Consider the following 18,937-nt stretch of genomic DNA (forward strand, 5'->3'; position numbering starts at 1 on the left):
CTACTGTCTATGGGGTTGTAAAGAGTTGGACACAGCTGAGCGCCCATGTTCGCACGCCTATGCAGATATTTTTGTTCGTCATACTGAGGCCGGGGGTGGCTACTGGCATCCAGTAGATAGAAACCAGGGCTGCTGCTAACCATCCCACAGCACAGAAGATAGTTCCCACAACCAAGAACTATTTGGGCCAAAATGGCACTAGAGCTGCTGTTGAGAAACCCTGGCTACAAGGAGGAAGAGCTGGCAGGATGCCAAGACATGGGGCTTCCAAACCCTTCCAGCCCCTCTTCAACAGAACAATTCTGCTTTTCTCAGTTTACGTATTGAAAGTTCTCTATTTCTGCATGAGGTTTTGTTTGAAAAGTATGCGTTTTCTGCTTAAGGGGGAAAAAGAAAATGACTGAGGTGGAAGGTAACTCTTGACCTTGTATCTTACAGTTGAGATACATTGAGACAAATCAAGTGAGCGGTGTGTGATACAGGATGAGGGCCGTCAGGGGCAGACTGGAGCCATCAAGTTCAGCTTCCGTCTTTGTGCAGGGCTCTGCATGCTTCCCTCTGAACATTTACACACCATATTGAAAGATGGCATCGTGTCTGCCTTTTGATTTAGACCAGGGGTTGGCTTTTTTTTTTTTAATATGCTGCTGCTGCTGCTAAGTCGCTTCAGTCGTGTCCGACTCTGTGTGACCCCGTAGACGGCAGCCCACCAGGCTCCCCCATCCCTGGGATTCTCCAGGCAAGAATACTGGAGTGGGTTGCCATTTCCTTCTCCAATGCATGAAAGTGAAAAGTGAAAGTGAAGTCACTCAGTCGTGTCTGACTCTTAGCGACCCCATGGACTGCAGCTTACCAGGCTCCTCCATCCATGGGATCCTCCAGGCAACAGTACTGGAGTGAGGTGCCTTTGCCTTCTCCTAAACAAATATTTTAGGCTTTGTGGGCCATACTATTGTATCTAAAAGTAGGGTCCAGCTGCTTGCTGCTCAAAAGCTATTAAAGAGGCCAGGTTGGTGGAAAGGAGAGTTTTCTTTGTTTGGGATGCCGACAGCCAGGGGTGGGAGGGCAGATGCCTGTCCAGAGGTTGTTTGCCCCACACTGACAATCAGTGGGCAAGAGGTTGAGGGAGGGGAGGGGGCTACACGCAGAAATACCACAATCAGTTCTGACAGTCATCTTGAAATTGGTCATCAGTGGTCTGACCAGCATCATCTAGGTTAAGTATAGTTCATCTTCAGTTGCAGGGTCGGTTTGTTTCCATTTCTTGAGGCCGGCTCTTGGAACTGTGACAGCTTATTTCACAGCTACAGTCTGGTCATCATGTAGTTAGCTTCTTTCACCTGAGGAGGGTTTTAGTATCTATAAGACAGCTCACAGGATATGGCTCAGAATATTATCTATCACCCTTGAGAAGGAACTAGAAGTCCTTACTCTGCTAAACGACTAGGAAGTTATTATTTCCCATTCACTGTTTTCCTTTGTTTCCACATTTTCTCACTTCTCTGATTAAACTTCGTCTTTGGCTTAAGTTTTCCATAGATGAAAGTTAAGCTGAGGACATGAGGACAAGGACCATAGGGTCTTGCTCCACTTCACTATCTCTGTCTCAACCACTCAACCCTGCTGTTGTAACACAAAAGCAGTCCCCACAATAACTAATGGGCATGTTTGTGTTCCAATAAATCTTTATTTGTAAAAAACAGGTGGTGGCCAGATTTGGCCAGTGGGCGGTAGTTTGCAGACCCCTGATTTGAACTATAAGTTTTTAGTAGGAACCAGGTTGGTTTTACCTTCGTGTCTCCTGCCTAGCCCTGTATTAGCACATAGTATGGGTTCCCAGGAAACGTTTACTGAACTGTATTGAGAGTCCATCATGTAGGCACAAGCACTGGAAGATTTTAATGAGAAAACAACTGGGAAAAGATCCATCCAGTATTTCTCAGATAATTTTTGTTTATTGTGTAGCTATTTCCCTATGTTGGACATTTAAGATGTTTCCATTTTTTAATTAATAATAATATGGTAATGAGATCCTTCATACATAAATTGTTGGCCTCTTATAATTTCCTTAGTGTAAATTCCTAGAAGAAGAATTCCTGGAGGCTTCCATGGTGGCTCAGTGGTAAAGAATCCCACCTGCCAATGCAGGAGACATGAGTTCAATCCCTAATCCAGGAAGATCGTACAGGCCGAGGAGCAACGAAGCCTGTGGGCCACAACTACTGAGCCTGTGCTCTGGAGCCCAGGAGTCGCAGCTACTGGAGCCTGCAGCGCCCTAGAGCCCGTGCTCTGCAAAAAGAAAAGCCACTGCAATGAGAAGCCCACACACCACAGCTAGAAAAGCAACAAAGAACCAGCACAGCCAAAAATAAACAAATAAAATTTTAAAGCAAAACAAAAGAAGAAGAAGAATTCCTGGGTCAAACAGTATTTTTTGCTAAACAGCTTTCCAGGAAGGTGGTATTGATCTACATTCCTGACTGTAAAAAAAAGGAGATATTTATCATAAGCCCAAGAATTTCTTTCAACAGGATGTTGTGAATAGAAGTTTTGGAATCCATATATATTTCCACGAATTAGTTCAGCATAAATATAAGAACATTGGTGTTAACGACTAATCATTTTAATAATACTGCTCTCCCACACTGTTGTGACAGCATGGTTATTAAGGCACTTCGTTTTACCTGTTGGTGTCATCTGGCCAACCGGTGGAGGTTACGCTATCTGGTGTGTTTACTGAGCACACAGAGAAACATCTGCTTCCCATTAGGGAGTCCAAAGCTCCAGTATCTGCACGCCTGGCACCAGCCTACCCTGCCATGATATACAGAGGCCTCCTCCCTGTGAAATTCACCACCAAATATATCATCCAGATTGCTCATTTCCCACAGGAAATTTCATTTAGGTTAATTTTGGCACACAACTGGGGGCAATTCTTGAGCAATTTCTCCTGTGATGGCTTGCAACATGTAAAATTTTCCTACAACATGTTGCAAAAATCACTGGAAGAGTAAAAGGATATCTGATGGCTGTCCAATCACCTTTGTAACAACAAGAAATATCTCTTTTGAATGACAGTATGTGACGAGCAGAAAAAAAGAAAGAGATGAAATAAAGGTAGACCAAAGACCAGATGCTTGTTCTGACTATTTTCACTTGGTACTGTTTGAGCAGTAAGGATGCAAAGGAACCACATAAGGTGCCTTACATTTTTGGTGAACTTGGCCTTTTCTTAGCTCTTCAGACTTCTCTGAATTTCTCCAAATGAAGAAGAGAATATCTACAACTGAGAAGTAATAGAAAGTGCTATAGAAATAGGAGTGAGTCTGAGCACTTATATGTGATGGGATTTACTTGAAAATGGATGGATTCCAGATAAAACCAAGTCTGTAAAGAAAATGATAAACCCAGTGTTTTCTGAGAAGCCACCCTATCACAGCATCCTGCTAAATGCCTTCTGTGTTTACTTCATTCAATTTTCACAACTGTGCTAGAAGGTGCCACCACAGTCACAGATAAACTGAGGCTCAGAATGGCTAATTGATGCGTCCAATGAGGCACACCCCTACGTTGGAGATGCAGCACAAGACCTAGCTCTAGCAGCCTCCAGTGTTGCCTCTTGGGTGGTGCCTCTGAAGAGTTTAGAGACGTGTTGTTGTGTTCGGTCGCTCAATTGCTCTTTTGTGACCCCCATGCACTATAGCTGCCAGTCTTCTCTGTCTTGGGATTTCCCAGGCATGAATACTAGAGTGGGTTGCCATTTCCTTCCCCAGGGGATCTTCCCAACCCAGGGATCAGACCCTCATCTCCTGCATTGGCAGGCAGATTATCTCTAAGTCACCAGGAAAGCTCATTAGAGGCATAAACCAGTGCTATTAAGTCATGCCCATCAGAGACCAGTTGACCAGACTTCTGATATGCAAAACCAGAATTCACTTCAGATTCATTTTTGAGCAATGTCCCGTGTAGGTCTGGATGATGATAGAAATGTTCAGCACCAAGCCCAGAGAGAAGCAACCCATCCAGCATCACATGTAAGTTAGGGACTGAGCCAGGACTGTGCTTCAGGTTGCCTGATTCCCAGTACAATATTCTTTCTATCATGCCGAACTGCTTTTCCTGGTAAAGGACGTCAGCTCCCCTTATCAATTTACCCAGCCATGTTTTGGAGGAGAATACTAGATGCTTTAAAGAAAGTAACACAGCACCCAAGTCCAGACATGTGATAAACTTTTGTAGACATACACCAAAAAAAAGTGCAGGTTAAAAAATGCCAAAATCCAAATGAAGTTTATTATTGAGTTAATATACTGATATGCATGATATACATGGTTTTGACAATGTGAGATATTGTTCTCAAGGGAGGCTGGGTGATGGGGTCACTGAAATGCTCTGTACTCTTTTTATAGCTTTTTGTGAGTCTTAAATGAAAAGTTAAAACAATAAGAAGGTAATGTGATAGGAAGATGGGCCAGAATATTTATTCACTTACTGTGTGTATAGTGTTAAAATAGTCTGTGTGTGAGAGATACATGATGTGTTTGATACTCCATAATGTTGAAAGAGGAGAACACCAGAGTCACTCCTGGACCAAGCTCTCACTGTCGCTGTAGTAACACTGCCTTGAACTTCCTCCTCTACACCTGGGTCACTGCCACCATCCACTCCTTCAATAATGCTCTAACCCTCAGTGTGACCTCTGATCCTTTGGAGGGGGACAGTTTTTGCATAATAGTTATAAGCATGGGCTCTGGCTTCAGATCCAGCCCCACCACTTATTAGCAGAATGGCCTTGAGTCAGTCACCTAATCTGTCTCTTAAGTCCTATTTTCCTAGTTTTTCAGCAATAGTATAGATTGCTTTTAAGAGTAAATGAGAAAACTGTATATTCAGAGGACCTGGAAAATGACAAAGACTGTAAATGTTAGGTATGACAAGACTGAGGAGGAGGGGGAAGAAGAATAGGAGGGCGACAAATGGAGCTCCCTTCCTCCTCACAAAGGCCTGTCCATTTTGCTTCCTAAGCATCTCTGAAATCCTCTTCTTGCCATCACTATTTCCCTAGTTCGGACTGGGATATTGCCACATTCTCCAGACTTATCTGCCCCATTGGTAATTATCAGCTTTCTAAAAGAGAGTTGATCTGACTCAGCATGACACAGAGGATGCAGGGACTCCTCATTGCCTATTAGCATGTCATTTTCTGCATGTGTGTCTTATCCCCCCAGTTACAGTCAAATTCCCATAGGCAGGACCTGTGTCAGATTCAGCCTGGCATTTCCCAGATGGCCTGCCTGGTGCAGTCACTCAACAACATCAGTGATAAAATGGGTGTTTACATGTTTTGATCTTGCCATAAATGATCCTTCTTGCTTTTCAGATTCTAGCCCAAAGGTCACTTCCTTAGCTATGCCCTGCCTGGACTCCAAGTTCAAATTTTCTCTCTTTATATCATCAGATACTCATCATAGCCCTATGCAGGAGAAGGGACAATTGTCAGATAGGTAATTTGCCAGTGGTCACAGTGTTAAAAATAAAAATCTTAAAAGCATGTCCTCCACCCAGTTCATGTTATGGGATTGTCCTTCCTGTTTTGTGACCTGCATATAAGACATTTAACACCTCCATGGCAATCCAGTCTTTCAGAGGCCCTGGGTGGCCACTAGAACCCTAGAAGTGTGCTCTGTTAGCCCCCTGACACTCCTCAAAGAAGGTTCACACACACACACACACACACACACACACACACACACACCCCTTCTGACTTCTCTTTTTAAGGAGTAAACCCTGGGCGCTCAGAGTCCAGAGATGGGTTCTGGGAAGGCAGGATGTTATCTTCAGTTCTTGCCATCTCTTGTGCCACCACATGCTTCTCTGAAGGCAACCCCCAGACCAGGAAAAACTGCTGTAGCCCTCCCTCTCCACATCTAGATTTATCAGGAGTGTCTGTGCTGTATAGGAAATCTGGTGGGGGATCCATTGCACTGTGCAGAACATTTTAATATCGTGTCTGATTTACAAGATAGAATGCTTTTTTGTCTGTGTCTGGGTTGTCTGAAGCAATCTACGGCTGTATAATTTCTTTGTGTTTGTCCCACTCTAACTGGGCTGGAGGCTGAGGAGTCACGCAATGTCAGCCCCCATCTTCGAAAGCTCTCGTTCTTTCCTGAAATAGCCCATACACCCCATTGACAAGAGAAGAACTCACTAGACTGCCTCTTCTCCCCACTCTAAGATCCACTCCTAGCTACAGCCGAGGTTATCGTCTGAACAAAATCTGAGGGTGGCCCTCACCTTCTTCAGATACCCAGTAGTTGTTGATACAATAGAATAAAACTCCGATTCTTCACCCTGGCAAAAAAGATCCTTAAGCAACTGAGCTGAATTCTCCAGCATCCTTTGATCCCTCCTAGCAAACCTACACTTCAACCATGTCTGTCTATGAGCACGTTTCCTGACTCCTCAGTGTTTTTTTCCTACTTCTGTGTCTTGGTACCCATTCTTTAATTTACCTGGAGTACCCCAAGAGAATGAGCTCCATCTGGGAGAGGTTGAGTCCAGGGGTAGCAAGAATGGATCACGGTTGGGGGAAGGGAGGAGAGTTAGATATTGCTAGGGCAGGGAGTGAGTGCCGCCAGCTTCTCTGTTCATCTCCCCATCAGTGACCATCAGAGGCATCTCCTTCATTCAGTTAGCATCTTTCTTTAGCAAAGTGGGATCTACTTGCCCAACCTTTTTCTGATTGTGGGTTTTTGTTTGTTTGTTTGCTTATTTAAAAGCAAAGGAGAACCCAGAGCAGGGGTGCAGGGTAGAAACCATGCACGGAAAGCATTTTCCTTATTTTTCTGCTACAATGTGCGTGGGGTGAGAGCAAGGACTATTTGAGGGAGGAGATACATAGGAAACATGGCATTTTGAAAGGTTAATGGGATGTGTAGGAACATACTGAGATGATGTTCTGCTATTGTCAGAAATAATGTTTTACAGAGAAGCTATTTGTGAAGAAAGACCAGTTATCGTTGATGGACTAATGTGCACGCAGGAATATGGAAGTAATAATGCCGATGTACAGTGCCTGCAGAGAGATGTCAGTCAAAACACGAAGCAGGCGTTGGGCTGGGGGAGAATGAACACCTTTTGATTTGCCTCTGTCTATAAGATTGGACCTGTAGGACCCACATGAACAGATTGTTTAACAAAATCCAAGGTGGACTTTGAAAGGTTTGCTGACCACTTTGCCCCTGTGGTGGGGTTTGATGACTGCTCTTAGAATTCCAGAACCATCACAACCTTGTGATTCAGCAAATGTCTCTCAAGTTGTAGAGTACCATTCTAATTTCAAGTATCATTTCCTATCCCCTGAACCCAGTGAAATAAATACTGTCATTCCAATATTTCATTGTCCAAACTGCAGTCAGCTCACTTCTGTCTGCCTGCAGAACTGTGACAGAAGCTTCTCTGTGCAGACCACACATCCTGACTTTAAATTCAGGATACATGAATGTGAGCCCTATGGAATCAGTGGTGGAAAGGATTCTGTGAAAATCATTCCATTCTGTCCTAAGGTTTAATTGCCCTAAGAGATACATGAATAGGGAGGGGAAAGATAAAGCAAAAAGATCTTGAGATGAATAATGGGAAGACTCTTCACGGTAGGAAATGCAAGAAGGTCAGATTTCCTTTAAAACCGGATGGGAGACTGCCTCTACAGACAGTATCCTGTTACTTAGATGCATATCATCCCGTTTACTGATGTTTCTGTCACTTGCTTTCCTGTACCTTTCTGCTCTGGGAAAAATGCTTTGGAAGAGCCAATCAGAAGTCCTACTGCTCCATGTTTCAGAGACTCAGAGACCAGTGGGGATCCAGATCTTAACCAATTTGATTTAATTTCCTAAGAAACAGGGCCTGAGAACACTACTTTTGGGGGTTCTTGGCTAAGTGTTTCTATTGTCTGTCATTTAGAACAGAAGATGTGGGGACAGACCCCAGTTTTAGGTGCAGTGCTTATCGTGGTCCCCAAATCTTCCAATGTGGGATGGGTTTCCTGGACAACTTCAGTGTCTAACCTGTGTAAATAAATGTCCAACCCCCACATCCTCCTTGTTCATTTTCTCTGTGTTACTTTTGATCATTTACTACCACCAGATGTGCTTGTTTTACTTACTTGTTTACTACAGTGGCTCAGACTGTAAAGAACTTGCCTGCAATGCAGGAGACTCGAGTTTGATCCCTGAGTTGGGAAGCTCCCCTAGAGAAGGAAATGGCAACCCACTCCAGTATTCTTGCCTGGAGAGTCCCATGGACAGAGGAGCCTGGTGGGATATAGTCCATGGGGTCGCAAAGAGTTGGATTGACTAAGCAACAAACACTTTGAGTTTACTCTTTGTGACCCCCACCTCGCCGCTACAATGTACATTTCGCACATACCTAGAAAAGAAGTTCTTTGCCCAGAGTAGGTGCTCAGTAAAATTCTTTTGAGTCAAAGGCAGGAGGAACTTGCTCATCTCCAGGAGCTGGATAGGGGCAGGAACACTGTCAGTTCAAGACCCACCAATAGATCCTCAGTGGTCCCCTGTGCCCTTCATCCCTGGGACTCTCCTGACATATGCTACAAGAGTCTCTTGTTTTCCACCTCTTTGCAGAGCATTGGCTGTGATGACTACCTAGGCTCCGACAAAGTTGTGGACAAATGCGGGGTGTGCGGAGGCGATAACACAGGCTGCCAGGTTGTGTCGGGTGTGTTTAAGCATGCCCTCACCAGCCTGGGCTACCACCGAGTTGTGGAGATTCCCCAAGGAGCCACAAAAATCAACATCACCGAGATGCACAAGAGCAACAACTATTTGGGTAAGCTTGGCTTTTTCCCAGAGGAAACCATCTGTTGTTCTCAGATGCTTCATTCCTTCCAGGATGGTAACACGCAGTGTCCAGAGGTCCGTGGACACGTAGAAGGTGTCCCTGGAGAATGCCAAAGCACCACCTGTGTCCCCTTGAAATGAGACGGAGGAAATAAGAAGGTCTTTCTTGGAAGGAGATGTTTAAACCAGCCTTTGTTCCTTCCAAGAGAAATCATGTTGTGAAATTGAGAACAGTCTGCTTTGTTTCTCTGAAACGAGGGAAGATCTTTGAAAAGCCCAGAGATCCGCCTGTCTTTTTCTGTTGGAATTTCAGGCGGACCGGGCAGTCGATCATCCTGTCCAGACTCTCACTCTGCAGGGATCTAAGGCAAAGGCCATTTTCCTCTTCTTTCTGCTTCATCAGGCTGGGGCAACAGTATGTGTGCGTCTTCACGACAGCTGCAGAACCTCTTAACGATCATTTGGGGCAATACCATCAATATTGGGAGACCATTTTTAACCCATCTTCCCACAAATGGAGATATTTGTTGAGTCTTCCTTCTGGGTTTCTGGCTGATTTTATGCTAAGCAAATCAGGTCCTGCAAGTTAATTTTTAGCAATTCTAATTCATGTAAACATGGACTAATCAGTTAACCAAATAACATAAGGAAAGCAATTTTGCAATATACTTTTTTATTCTTTAATTAGTTGTATAACAGGAATTTAAATAGCACAGACTATTTGCCAGACATTCTTGGTGCTTTACAGTATTAATTCATTGAACCCTCTCAAAGCCCCGGAGGATAGGAGCTATTCCCCTCCCCATTTCATACACAAGAAGACCGGCACAGGACACTTGTGTAATTTGACAAAGTCACAGCAAGGAAGAGGTGGAGTGGGGATTCGAATCCAGGCAGTCTGTCTCCAAGCATCTACCAAGTAATAATACCCATGAGCAGTTTTGGTTCACCAGGCAGTAGTCACTGGCTGCAGCAACTGAGAGAGCATGAATTTTACAAATTTCAAATACCACGATCACCCCAGAAGATAACTCCAAACCTTAGACCTCCAGATACTGCAGCCTGTCCTTCTCCGGGCAAATGCATCTAAAATTAGCTTCCTTTGGTCTTATTGGTGGGAGGAGGAAAGGATGGCAAATGGGACTCGGAAATAAATCCAATTAAAGTGGAAAAACTGTTACATTTGCTCTGGCAAACCCAGAAGCCACCAAAGTAGCAATAAGCCTAGGTTCCCCTGTGAGCAGTTTGTTGCATTATTTTCATTTGCAAAAAAAAAAAATAGTCTTTTTGTCTCCTTTCTTTCATACTATTAAAAGAACAAATCTTCATAAATATTCTGTTCCTAGAATGGAAAACGTTCTTCAAGGGATTATTTTAAGTGTGATTGTGTTCAAATGCACCAACAAACAATGCCACTTTTTGTGAACTTTGTGTAGTTTTTAGTGCTTTCCCTGAATCAAATTAGTTCTAACCAGTATGTGGTTTTTAAGCTGTGCCTTCTGAAGTTAAAATAGTTAACCTGGGAGAATATCCACCAGCTGTCTGAATGGAAGCTACTCTCAGAGTCCCAGTGTTTTCATCTAGAATCTTGCTCTTATAAGTATTCATGAGAAGCCATAGGATAACAAATATTCAGGACCCCACAGAGCCCCTGGGACCTGTTAGCAGTTGACAAATGTTCAGTCTATTTTGTCTCAGAGAGCTTGTCAGTATGTCCAAGCTTCATGGAAACAAATTCCGTGAAAGTGAAAGTCGCTCAGTCGTCTCCGACTCTCTGCAACCCCATGGACCTTACAGTCTATGGAATTCTCCAGGCCAGAATACTGGAGTGAGTGGCCTTTTCCTTCTCTAAGGGATCTTCCCAACCCAGGGATCGAACCCAGGTCTCCCGCATTGCATGTGGATTCTTCACCAGCTGAGCCACAAGAGAAGCCCAAGAATACTCGAGTGGGTAGCCTATCCCTTCTCCAGGAGATCTTCCTGACCCAGGAATCAAACCCAGGTCTCCTGCATTGCAGGTGGATTCTTTGCCAACTGAGCCACAGTAATTCCCTAAAAAAGATGAAGAGGAGGCAGAGGAGGATGTGAGTACCCAGAATCAGTGGAAGAGTGATTCAGAAAATCAAGTACAGCTTCCTACAGCCAGTGATCAGTGGGGTGTGTGAGAAATCCAGCCCATGGCAGTGTTACATGATGCCACATGGGCAGAGTGGGAGAGTAGAGACAGAAGGGCAGATGGGAGTGAAAGAAGTTTCCAGAGGTGGTAACAGGGGCTGTGTTTATGGCACTTAAGCATCACTTAGTACATAGCTGCATCACTCAAGAGGCTTTTTTGTTTTCTTCTTTCCTTTTTATTGAGATTTAATTTGCCTTCCGTAAAATTAATTCTTTTAAAATGCACAATGGATGGAATGGTCTTTTTCTCACCACAGGTGTTCTCGTAATCTATTCCACTTATTCTACTAAATTTCCTGTTCTGTGAAATCTGTATGTTTTAAAAGTTAAATTGCATGCAATTGTTTGAGATTATGTGTAAGCTATTAGAGCACAGGTCTGTCTAGCTATTTTTGAATTTTTCAAAGATTATATTTCACAATTCACATTTTCAAACCTTGAAACATCTTTCAAAGAGTTATATGGTAAGGTTCTCCACAATTTTCCAAGTAATGATGTTTTGTTTTGTTTTGTTTGGTGACTTCTACCTGTGTAAACTGTATTTTGTACAAAAATTTGACTTGATAGACAAAATTGAGTAGGCTGTCTGCATACATTTGTTCTGCAGAGGAGGCAACTTAGAGGAAAGGAATAGATCAGATGCTTTTAAAAATTGCACAACTTTAACAAGCTTTTTTTAGTTGCCCTATTGTTTTCCTGAATAGCCTGTAGTTATTTGTAATAAAAATCAGACATGCCATGTGAAATACTTGGAATTTTTTAAATGACTGACTCTCCAAACTTGATAGAGATAGAAACTAGATTTCCATGAAAACAGAAGGACTTGCATTATTAGTGCTGAAGAAGATGGTTTAATCACCTCGTTTTCAAAGCGTTTTTGAAAACCCACAATATTTAAATGACTTATTCTAAGCTGTTTGCTGAGTTAATAATAGTAATTGTACTTTATGTATAGTACTTTAGTCGTCGAGTGTTTTTCCATGTATGGTCTTCTGACTTTTAAAACTGGACATTCTTTACTTTGCTTGCTTCACAAAAGATGAAGTTACAGTTATTGAATTATTGAATTGCAATGTGAAAGGTGAAATTTAAAACTCAAAAACTTTGGAGAAATGTCTATTCAGGTCTTCTGCCTATTTTTCAATCGGGTCTTTTGGTTTTCTTAATATTGAGTTGTATGAGCTAGTAATATACTTTGGATATTAATCCTTTATTGATCATATCATTTGCAAATATTTTTAATCGGTTGTCTTTTTGTTTCCTTGATGGTTTTCTTTGCTGTGCAAAAGCTTTTATGTTTAATTAGGTCCCATTTGTTTATTATTGTTTTTGTTTCTTTTGCCTTAGGAGACAGATTCAAAAAATATTACTAGCATTTGAGTCAAAGTGTTCTGCCTATGTTTTCTTTTAGGAGTTTTATGGTTCCCGGTCTTAAAGGTCTTTAATCCATTTTGAGTTTACTTTTGCATATGGTGTGAGAAAATATTCTCGTTTCATTCTTTTACACAGTTGTCTTTTTGAAGAGACTGTCTTTTCCACCATTGTATATTCTTGTCTCCTTTGTCATAGATTTTGTTGTTGTTGTTGTTGTTTAGCTGCTAAGTAGTGTCCGACTCTTTGTGACCCCGTGGACTGCGGCAAGCCAGGCTTCCCTGTCCTTCAATATCTCCTAGAGTTTGTTTAGACTCATGTCCATTGAATCAGTGATGCCATCCAACCATCTCATCCTTTGTCGTGCCCTTCTCTTCCTGTCTTCAATTTTTCCCAGCATCAGAGTCTTTTCCAGTGAGTCAGCTCTTCACATCAGGTAGCCAAAGAATTAGAGCTTCAGCTTCAGCATCAGTCCCTTCCAGTGATTATTGAGGGTTGGTTGCCTTTAGGATTGACTGGTTTGATCTCCTTGCTGTCCAAGGGACTCTCAACAACTTCTCCAGCACCACAATTTGAAAGCATCAATTCTTCGGTGCTCAGCCTTCTTTATGGTCCAGTTCACATCTGTACATGACTACTGGAAAAACCATAGCTTTGACTAGACAGACCTTTGTTGGCAAAGTGATGTCTCTGCTTTTTAATATGCTGTCAAGGTTTGTCATAGCTTTTCTTCTAAGGACAAGCATCTTTTAATTTCATGGCTACAGTCACCATCCGCAGTGATTTTGGAGCCCAAGAAAACAAAGTCTGTCATTCTTTCCCGTATTTTCCCCCATGTATTTGCCATGAAGTGATGGGACCGAATCCCATGATCTTTGTTTTTTAAATGTCGAGTTTTAAGCCAGCTTTTTCACTCTCCTCTTTCACTTTCATCAAGAGATGGCCTCTTTAGTTCCTCGTCACTTTCTGCCATTAGTGTGGTGTCATCTTCATATCTGAGCTTATTGATATTTCTCCTGGCAGTCTTGATTCCAGTTTGAGCTTCATCCAGCCTGGCATTTCACATGATGTACTCTGCATATAAGTTAAATAAGCAGGGTGACAATATAAAGCTTTGACATACTCCATTCCCAATTTTTGAACCAGTCCATTGTTCCAGTCTGTTGAACCATGTCTGGTTCTAACTGTTGCTTCTTGACCTGCATACAAGTTTCTCAGGAGGCAAGTAAGGTGATCTGGTATTCCCATCTCTTTAAGAATTTTCCACAGCTCGTTTGGTCCACACAGGCAAAGGCTTTAGTGTAATCAGTGAAGCAGAAGTACATGTTTTTCTGGAATTCCCTTGCTTTTTCTATGATCCAATGATGCTGGCAATTTGATCTCTGGTTCCTGTATTTAGAAAAATACAGCCTGTGCATCTGGAATTTCTTGGCTCATGTATTGTTAAAGCCTAGCTCAAAGGATTTTGAACATTACCTTGCTGGCTTGTGAAATGAGTGCAATTGTGCAGTCGTTTGAACATTCTTTGGCATTGCCTTTCTTTGGGATTGCAATGAAATTGACCTTTTCCAGTCCTGTGGCCACTGCTGAGTTTTCCAAATTTGCTGGCATATTGAGGGCAGCACTTGCAAAGCATCATCTTTTAGGATTTGAAATAGCTCAGCTGGAATTCCATCACCTCCACTACCTTGTTTGTAGGGATGCTTCCTAAGGCCCACCTGACTTCACATTCCAGGATGTCTGGCTCTAGGTGAGTGATCACACCATCGTGGTTATCTGGGTCATGAAGATCTTTTTTGTATAGTTCAGACAAGATCGGGCATGTTCAGGGTGGTATGGCCGTAGACTTGTATAGTTCTTCCGTGTATTCTTGCCACCTCTTTTTAATATCTTCTGCTTCTGTTAGATCCAAACCATTTCTGTCCTTTATTGTGCCCATCTTTGCTTGAAATGTTCCCTTGGTATCTCTAGTTTTCTTGAGGAGATCTCTAGTCTTTCCCATTCTTTTGTTTTTCTCTATTTCTTTGCACTGTTCACTTAAGAAGGCTTTCTTATCTCTCCTTGCTGTTTTTTGGAACTCTGCATTCAGATGGATATATCTTTGCTTTTCTCCTTTGCCTTTTGCTTCTTTTCTTTTCTCAGCTAATTGTAAGGCCTTCTCAGATAACCATTTTGCCTTTTTTCATCTCTTTTTCTTGGGGATGGTTTTGATCACCACCTCCTATATAATGTTACGAACCTCTGTCCATAGTTCTTCAGGCACTCTGTCTATCAGATCTAATCTCTTGAATTTATTTGTCACTTCCACTGTATAATCATAAGGAATTTGATTTAGGTCATACCTGAATGGCCTAGTGGTTTTCCCTACTTTCCTCAATTATAGGGGAAAAAACAAGTGATTACCAGTGGAGAGAGGGAAGGGGAAGGGCCATGATGGGGTAAGGGATCAAGAGATACAAACTACTATGTATAAAATAAATAAGCAACAAAGGTATATTGTACACACAGGGAATATAGCCAGTATTTTATGGTAACCTTATATGGAGTATAGTCGTAAAAATATTGAATCACTATTGAACATTTAGAACTTATATAATGTTGTAAATCAACTATATTTCAATTTAAAAAAAATTGAAAACATCACAAAAGGGATTTCCCTGGCAGTCCAGTGATTAAGATATCATGCTCCTGTTGCAGGGGGTATGGGTTTGATCCCTGATCAGAAAACTAAGCTTCTGTATGCCTCATGGTGTGGCCAAAAAACTTCACAGAAGAGTCTTATATATCAAAAACTTTGGCTGATACATAAATGATGGTGCATTCAACCTGACTGAGTTTATGGCTAATGTTGGTTTGGTCATCAAGAACTGGACCTGTTAGACTCAGATTCTGAAGCCTGCGTCCTGGCCCTGTTCCTGCCATAACTTGCAAGGGTTCCGGCCCATGTGCAGCTGGGAGTACAGGCCAGCTCAGCATCTCAAGATGCTTACTATTTCTCTGAACAAAGCTGGAGGAATCATAACCTTTAATGACACACAGATTTCAGGAGATGGGATATTTATCAGTCTTATTTTAGGTTGGAAACCAATGAAGTTCTACAGAGCTCCACTTTTCAGTGTTTATTTGAATTTTTCACATGGTCCAAAATACAAACTAGCTGGTGGATTACAGATTCCTAGATCTTGGTTTTTGTTTTTTGGTTTTTTTTTTCCATGAAAAATACTTTACAACCAATGTATCTATTGTAAGCTATGTAGTCTCCTTTTCCACTTGAGTTATTCTGAACCCTGCTCTTTGGAAATAAAAAGTTAAATCTAATTTTATTTAAATGATTGACATTTTATATTACTTGCCTCTTCCTTAATAAGATGTTGTGAAATTATTTTAGCTGAAATATCAAAGTTTGGCATAGTTCAGCCAGCTCAGTTTACTAATGTCATTATGTAACAGTTAAGAAATCAGACATAAAAGCATACCAAGCAAAAATTGATTCTACAGGACATCTTCTATCTGCCAACATCTTACATTATCTTAGAGCCTTAGAAGGGATATTTTTTTGAAGATTTATAAGCTTTTAAAAATAAACTGCCAATATCTTTACTTTTAAGCATGTTTTCTTAAAAGTTTTAAAACAGTGGAAGTAGGGGTCAGCAAAAAAATGTCAAGTATCATGGCTCATCTGTAACTTGCACATCTTTGTTTAATTTATTAGTTGAGCAGCTTTCAACGTGGGAAAGACTAGAGTATGTAAATAATGTGATACATCACCTTTGCATGACACCTATGTCAGCTTTATATGACAGTTAACCTCAAAGAATTACTCATATACATTGTAAAAGTTTTGAATAATACACATGGCATAGGGCAAAAAGATGAAATTCCTTCTTCATGCAAATCTCACCCTTGATCCACTGGTTTCAAGTGTAAAGACGGAGATGAAGGACCACTCTTAACAGTTTAGTATATACCCTCCAGACCTCTGTGGAATTGCAAATAAATATATATTTTCTAAAATTGATATTATATTTGCCTTCTTCATATTTTAATGTTATACCATGATATCTTTTCTTATCAATACATATAAAGCTAATTCATTATATTTTTAATGAAGAGCATTCCGTACAATAGATGCAACCTAATTTATTTCAGAATTTTCCTACTGAGGGATGTTTAGACTATCTCCAGCTCTAATATTGCAAATAATGCTTTTGATTTGTGGTTCAAGATGACAGACTGAGTGCATGAGTTTTTTTCCCCTCCTCCCAAGATATTTCAAAATGACAGTAAAGGAATAAGAGAGGGTGTAACCTATAACCATCCAAAAAATGGGTGGTGGGGTGGGGCGGGGGGCATTTATTACATGATTTTAACAAATTTCTGGAACAGAGTCTCAAAAGTAAGTGGAAGAGAGTTCACTAACAGAGCAGAGGAAGTCACAGCCTAGGTAGCAGAGGGAACTGTGATGGGGGGCGGGGTGCTGACCTGCATTTTCTTGTGAATCTGGGAGACAGCAAGTAAATGAAGGGTGGGAGGGGAGAAAGGGGTGGCAAAACAAGGAAATAGTGAAAAACCCTGTTATGTGAACAGGCATGCCAGCACACACATTTTGCATACCCTGGCATCCAAAAGGGTATGGGCAGGAGACTTGGTGCTCCCAGACCTCAGTATTCATTCTGGAATGAGAAGAGGGGCTGCTTAGGGACCGGTGCCCCATCTCCTAGAACGTGGCCTATTAACAAGTTTGGCCAACATGTACAGAGTTCTCAGACAGCCTTCCCCCTGCCTTTGTCTTTAATATCAATGGATAATTGAAAATAACATCAATGGACACCTTTTAAAACCCCATAGCATGAAAATCTAAGATAAATATCTGAAAAAGATGTTTTAGAAGAAAACAGCCAATTATTGGAGAAGAAAATTGAAGAAAGCTTCTCTAACATGTAATGCTTTCATGGATATCCTAATATATGTATCATTTCATATTACATGAATATTTCTGTAGGATAGACCCCTAGAAATAGAATTTATAGATCAAATAGAATGAACGTTTAAAACTGTGAAAGATAAAGCAATATTCCTCTCCAGATTGACTTGTATTAAGTTATACCCCCACCAAAAGTTCATGAAAGAACCCTTTCTCTACATCTTTACCAACACTGAATATTATGAATGTACTTAATTTTTAGGGCTTCCCTGATGACTCAGTGGTAAAAAATCCACTTGCCAATGCAGGAGACATGGGTTCGATCCCTGGGTCAGGAAGATCCCCTGGAAAAGGCAGTGGCAACCCACTCCAGTATTCTTGCTTGGGAAATCTCATGAACAGAAAAGTATGGGCGGGCTACAGTCCATGAAGTTGCAAAGAGTCGGACACAACTTAGTGACCAAACAACACTCAATTTTTAGTATAGATTTTTAATTTCCATTTCCCTGACCACTATTTTTGTTATTTGTACTCTGATGGATTGGCTATGAATTGTTTGTAGTTTTCTTGCTGATTTTAAGAATTCATATATGTTACGAGTAATAACCATTCTCTTCATGTATGTTTATTAGTCTTTATCTTGTGTTTCAACTCTGTGTATGGTATCAGTTGCTGTTGTTGTTCGGTCACTAAGTCCTGTCCAACTATTTGCAACCCTAGGACTGCAGCACACCAGGCTTCCCTGTCCTTCACCATCCCCCAGAGCTTGATCAAACGCATGTCCATTGAGGTGTTCAGTGATACCATCCAACCATCTCATCCTCTGTCATCCCCTTCTCCTCCTGCCCTCAATCTTTCCCAGCATCAGGGTCTTTTCTAATGAGTCAGCTCTTCGCATCAGATGGCCAAAGTACTGGAGCTTCAGCTTCAGTATCAGTCTTTCCAATAAATATTCAGGACTGATTTCCTTTAGGGTTGACTGGTTTGATCTCCTTGCTGTCCAAGGGACTCTCAAGAGTCTTCTCCAACACCACAGTTCAAAAGCATCAATTCTTCAGCGCTCAGCCTTCTTTATGGTCCAACTCTCACATCCATAAATGACTACTGGAAAAACCATAGCTTTGACTAGACAGGCCTTTCTTGGCAAAGTAATGTTTCTGCTTTTTAATATGCTGTCTAGGTTGGTCATAGCTTTTCTTCCAAGGAGCAAGCGTCTTTTAATTTCATGGCTGCAGTCACCATCTGCAGTGATTTTGGAGCCCAAGAAAATAAAGTCTGTCACTGTTTCCATTGTTTTCTCATCCATTTGCCATGAAGTGATGGGACCAGAGGTCATGATCTTAGTTTTCTGAATGTTGAGATTTAAGCCAGCTTTTTCACTGTCCTCTTTCACCTTCATCAAGAGGCTCTTCAGTTCTTCACTTTCTGCTGTAAGCATGTTGTCATGATATCAGTTATTCTGTGGAGAAAATTTTAGTCTATTTTTAGCCAAATCGATCAATCATCTTTTTATGGCTAGTGGATTTTGTCTTACACAGGAAGACCTGTGTAAACTATTCTCTAATATTTTCTCCTGTTACCTTTAGATTAGTTTTTTATATTTAAA

General features: G+C 41.5%; 1 protein-coding gene across 3 annotated transcripts in view; it reads left to right on the forward strand.

The window, feature by feature from the left end:
* THSD4 (thrombospondin type 1 domain containing 4) overlaps positions 1 to 18,937 on the forward strand; it is a 675,283-nt gene that overhangs the window by 556,820 nt on the left and 99,526 nt on the right. For all 3 annotated transcript variants that reach the window (XM_061430240.1, XM_061430239.1, XM_061430241.1), the window contains one exon: positions 8,646 to 8,850. In XM_061430240.1, the coding sequence (XP_061286224.1) occupies positions 8,646 to 8,850 (205 nt within the window). The remainder of the gene's footprint in view (positions 1 to 8,645; positions 8,851 to 18,937) is intronic.

The sequence above is a fragment of the Bos javanicus genome, chromosome 10, assembly GCF_032452875.1.
Source record: "Bos javanicus breed banteng chromosome 10, ARS-OSU_banteng_1.0, whole genome shotgun sequence".
NCBI lineage: Eukaryota > Metazoa > Chordata > Mammalia > Artiodactyla > Bovidae > Bos > Bos javanicus.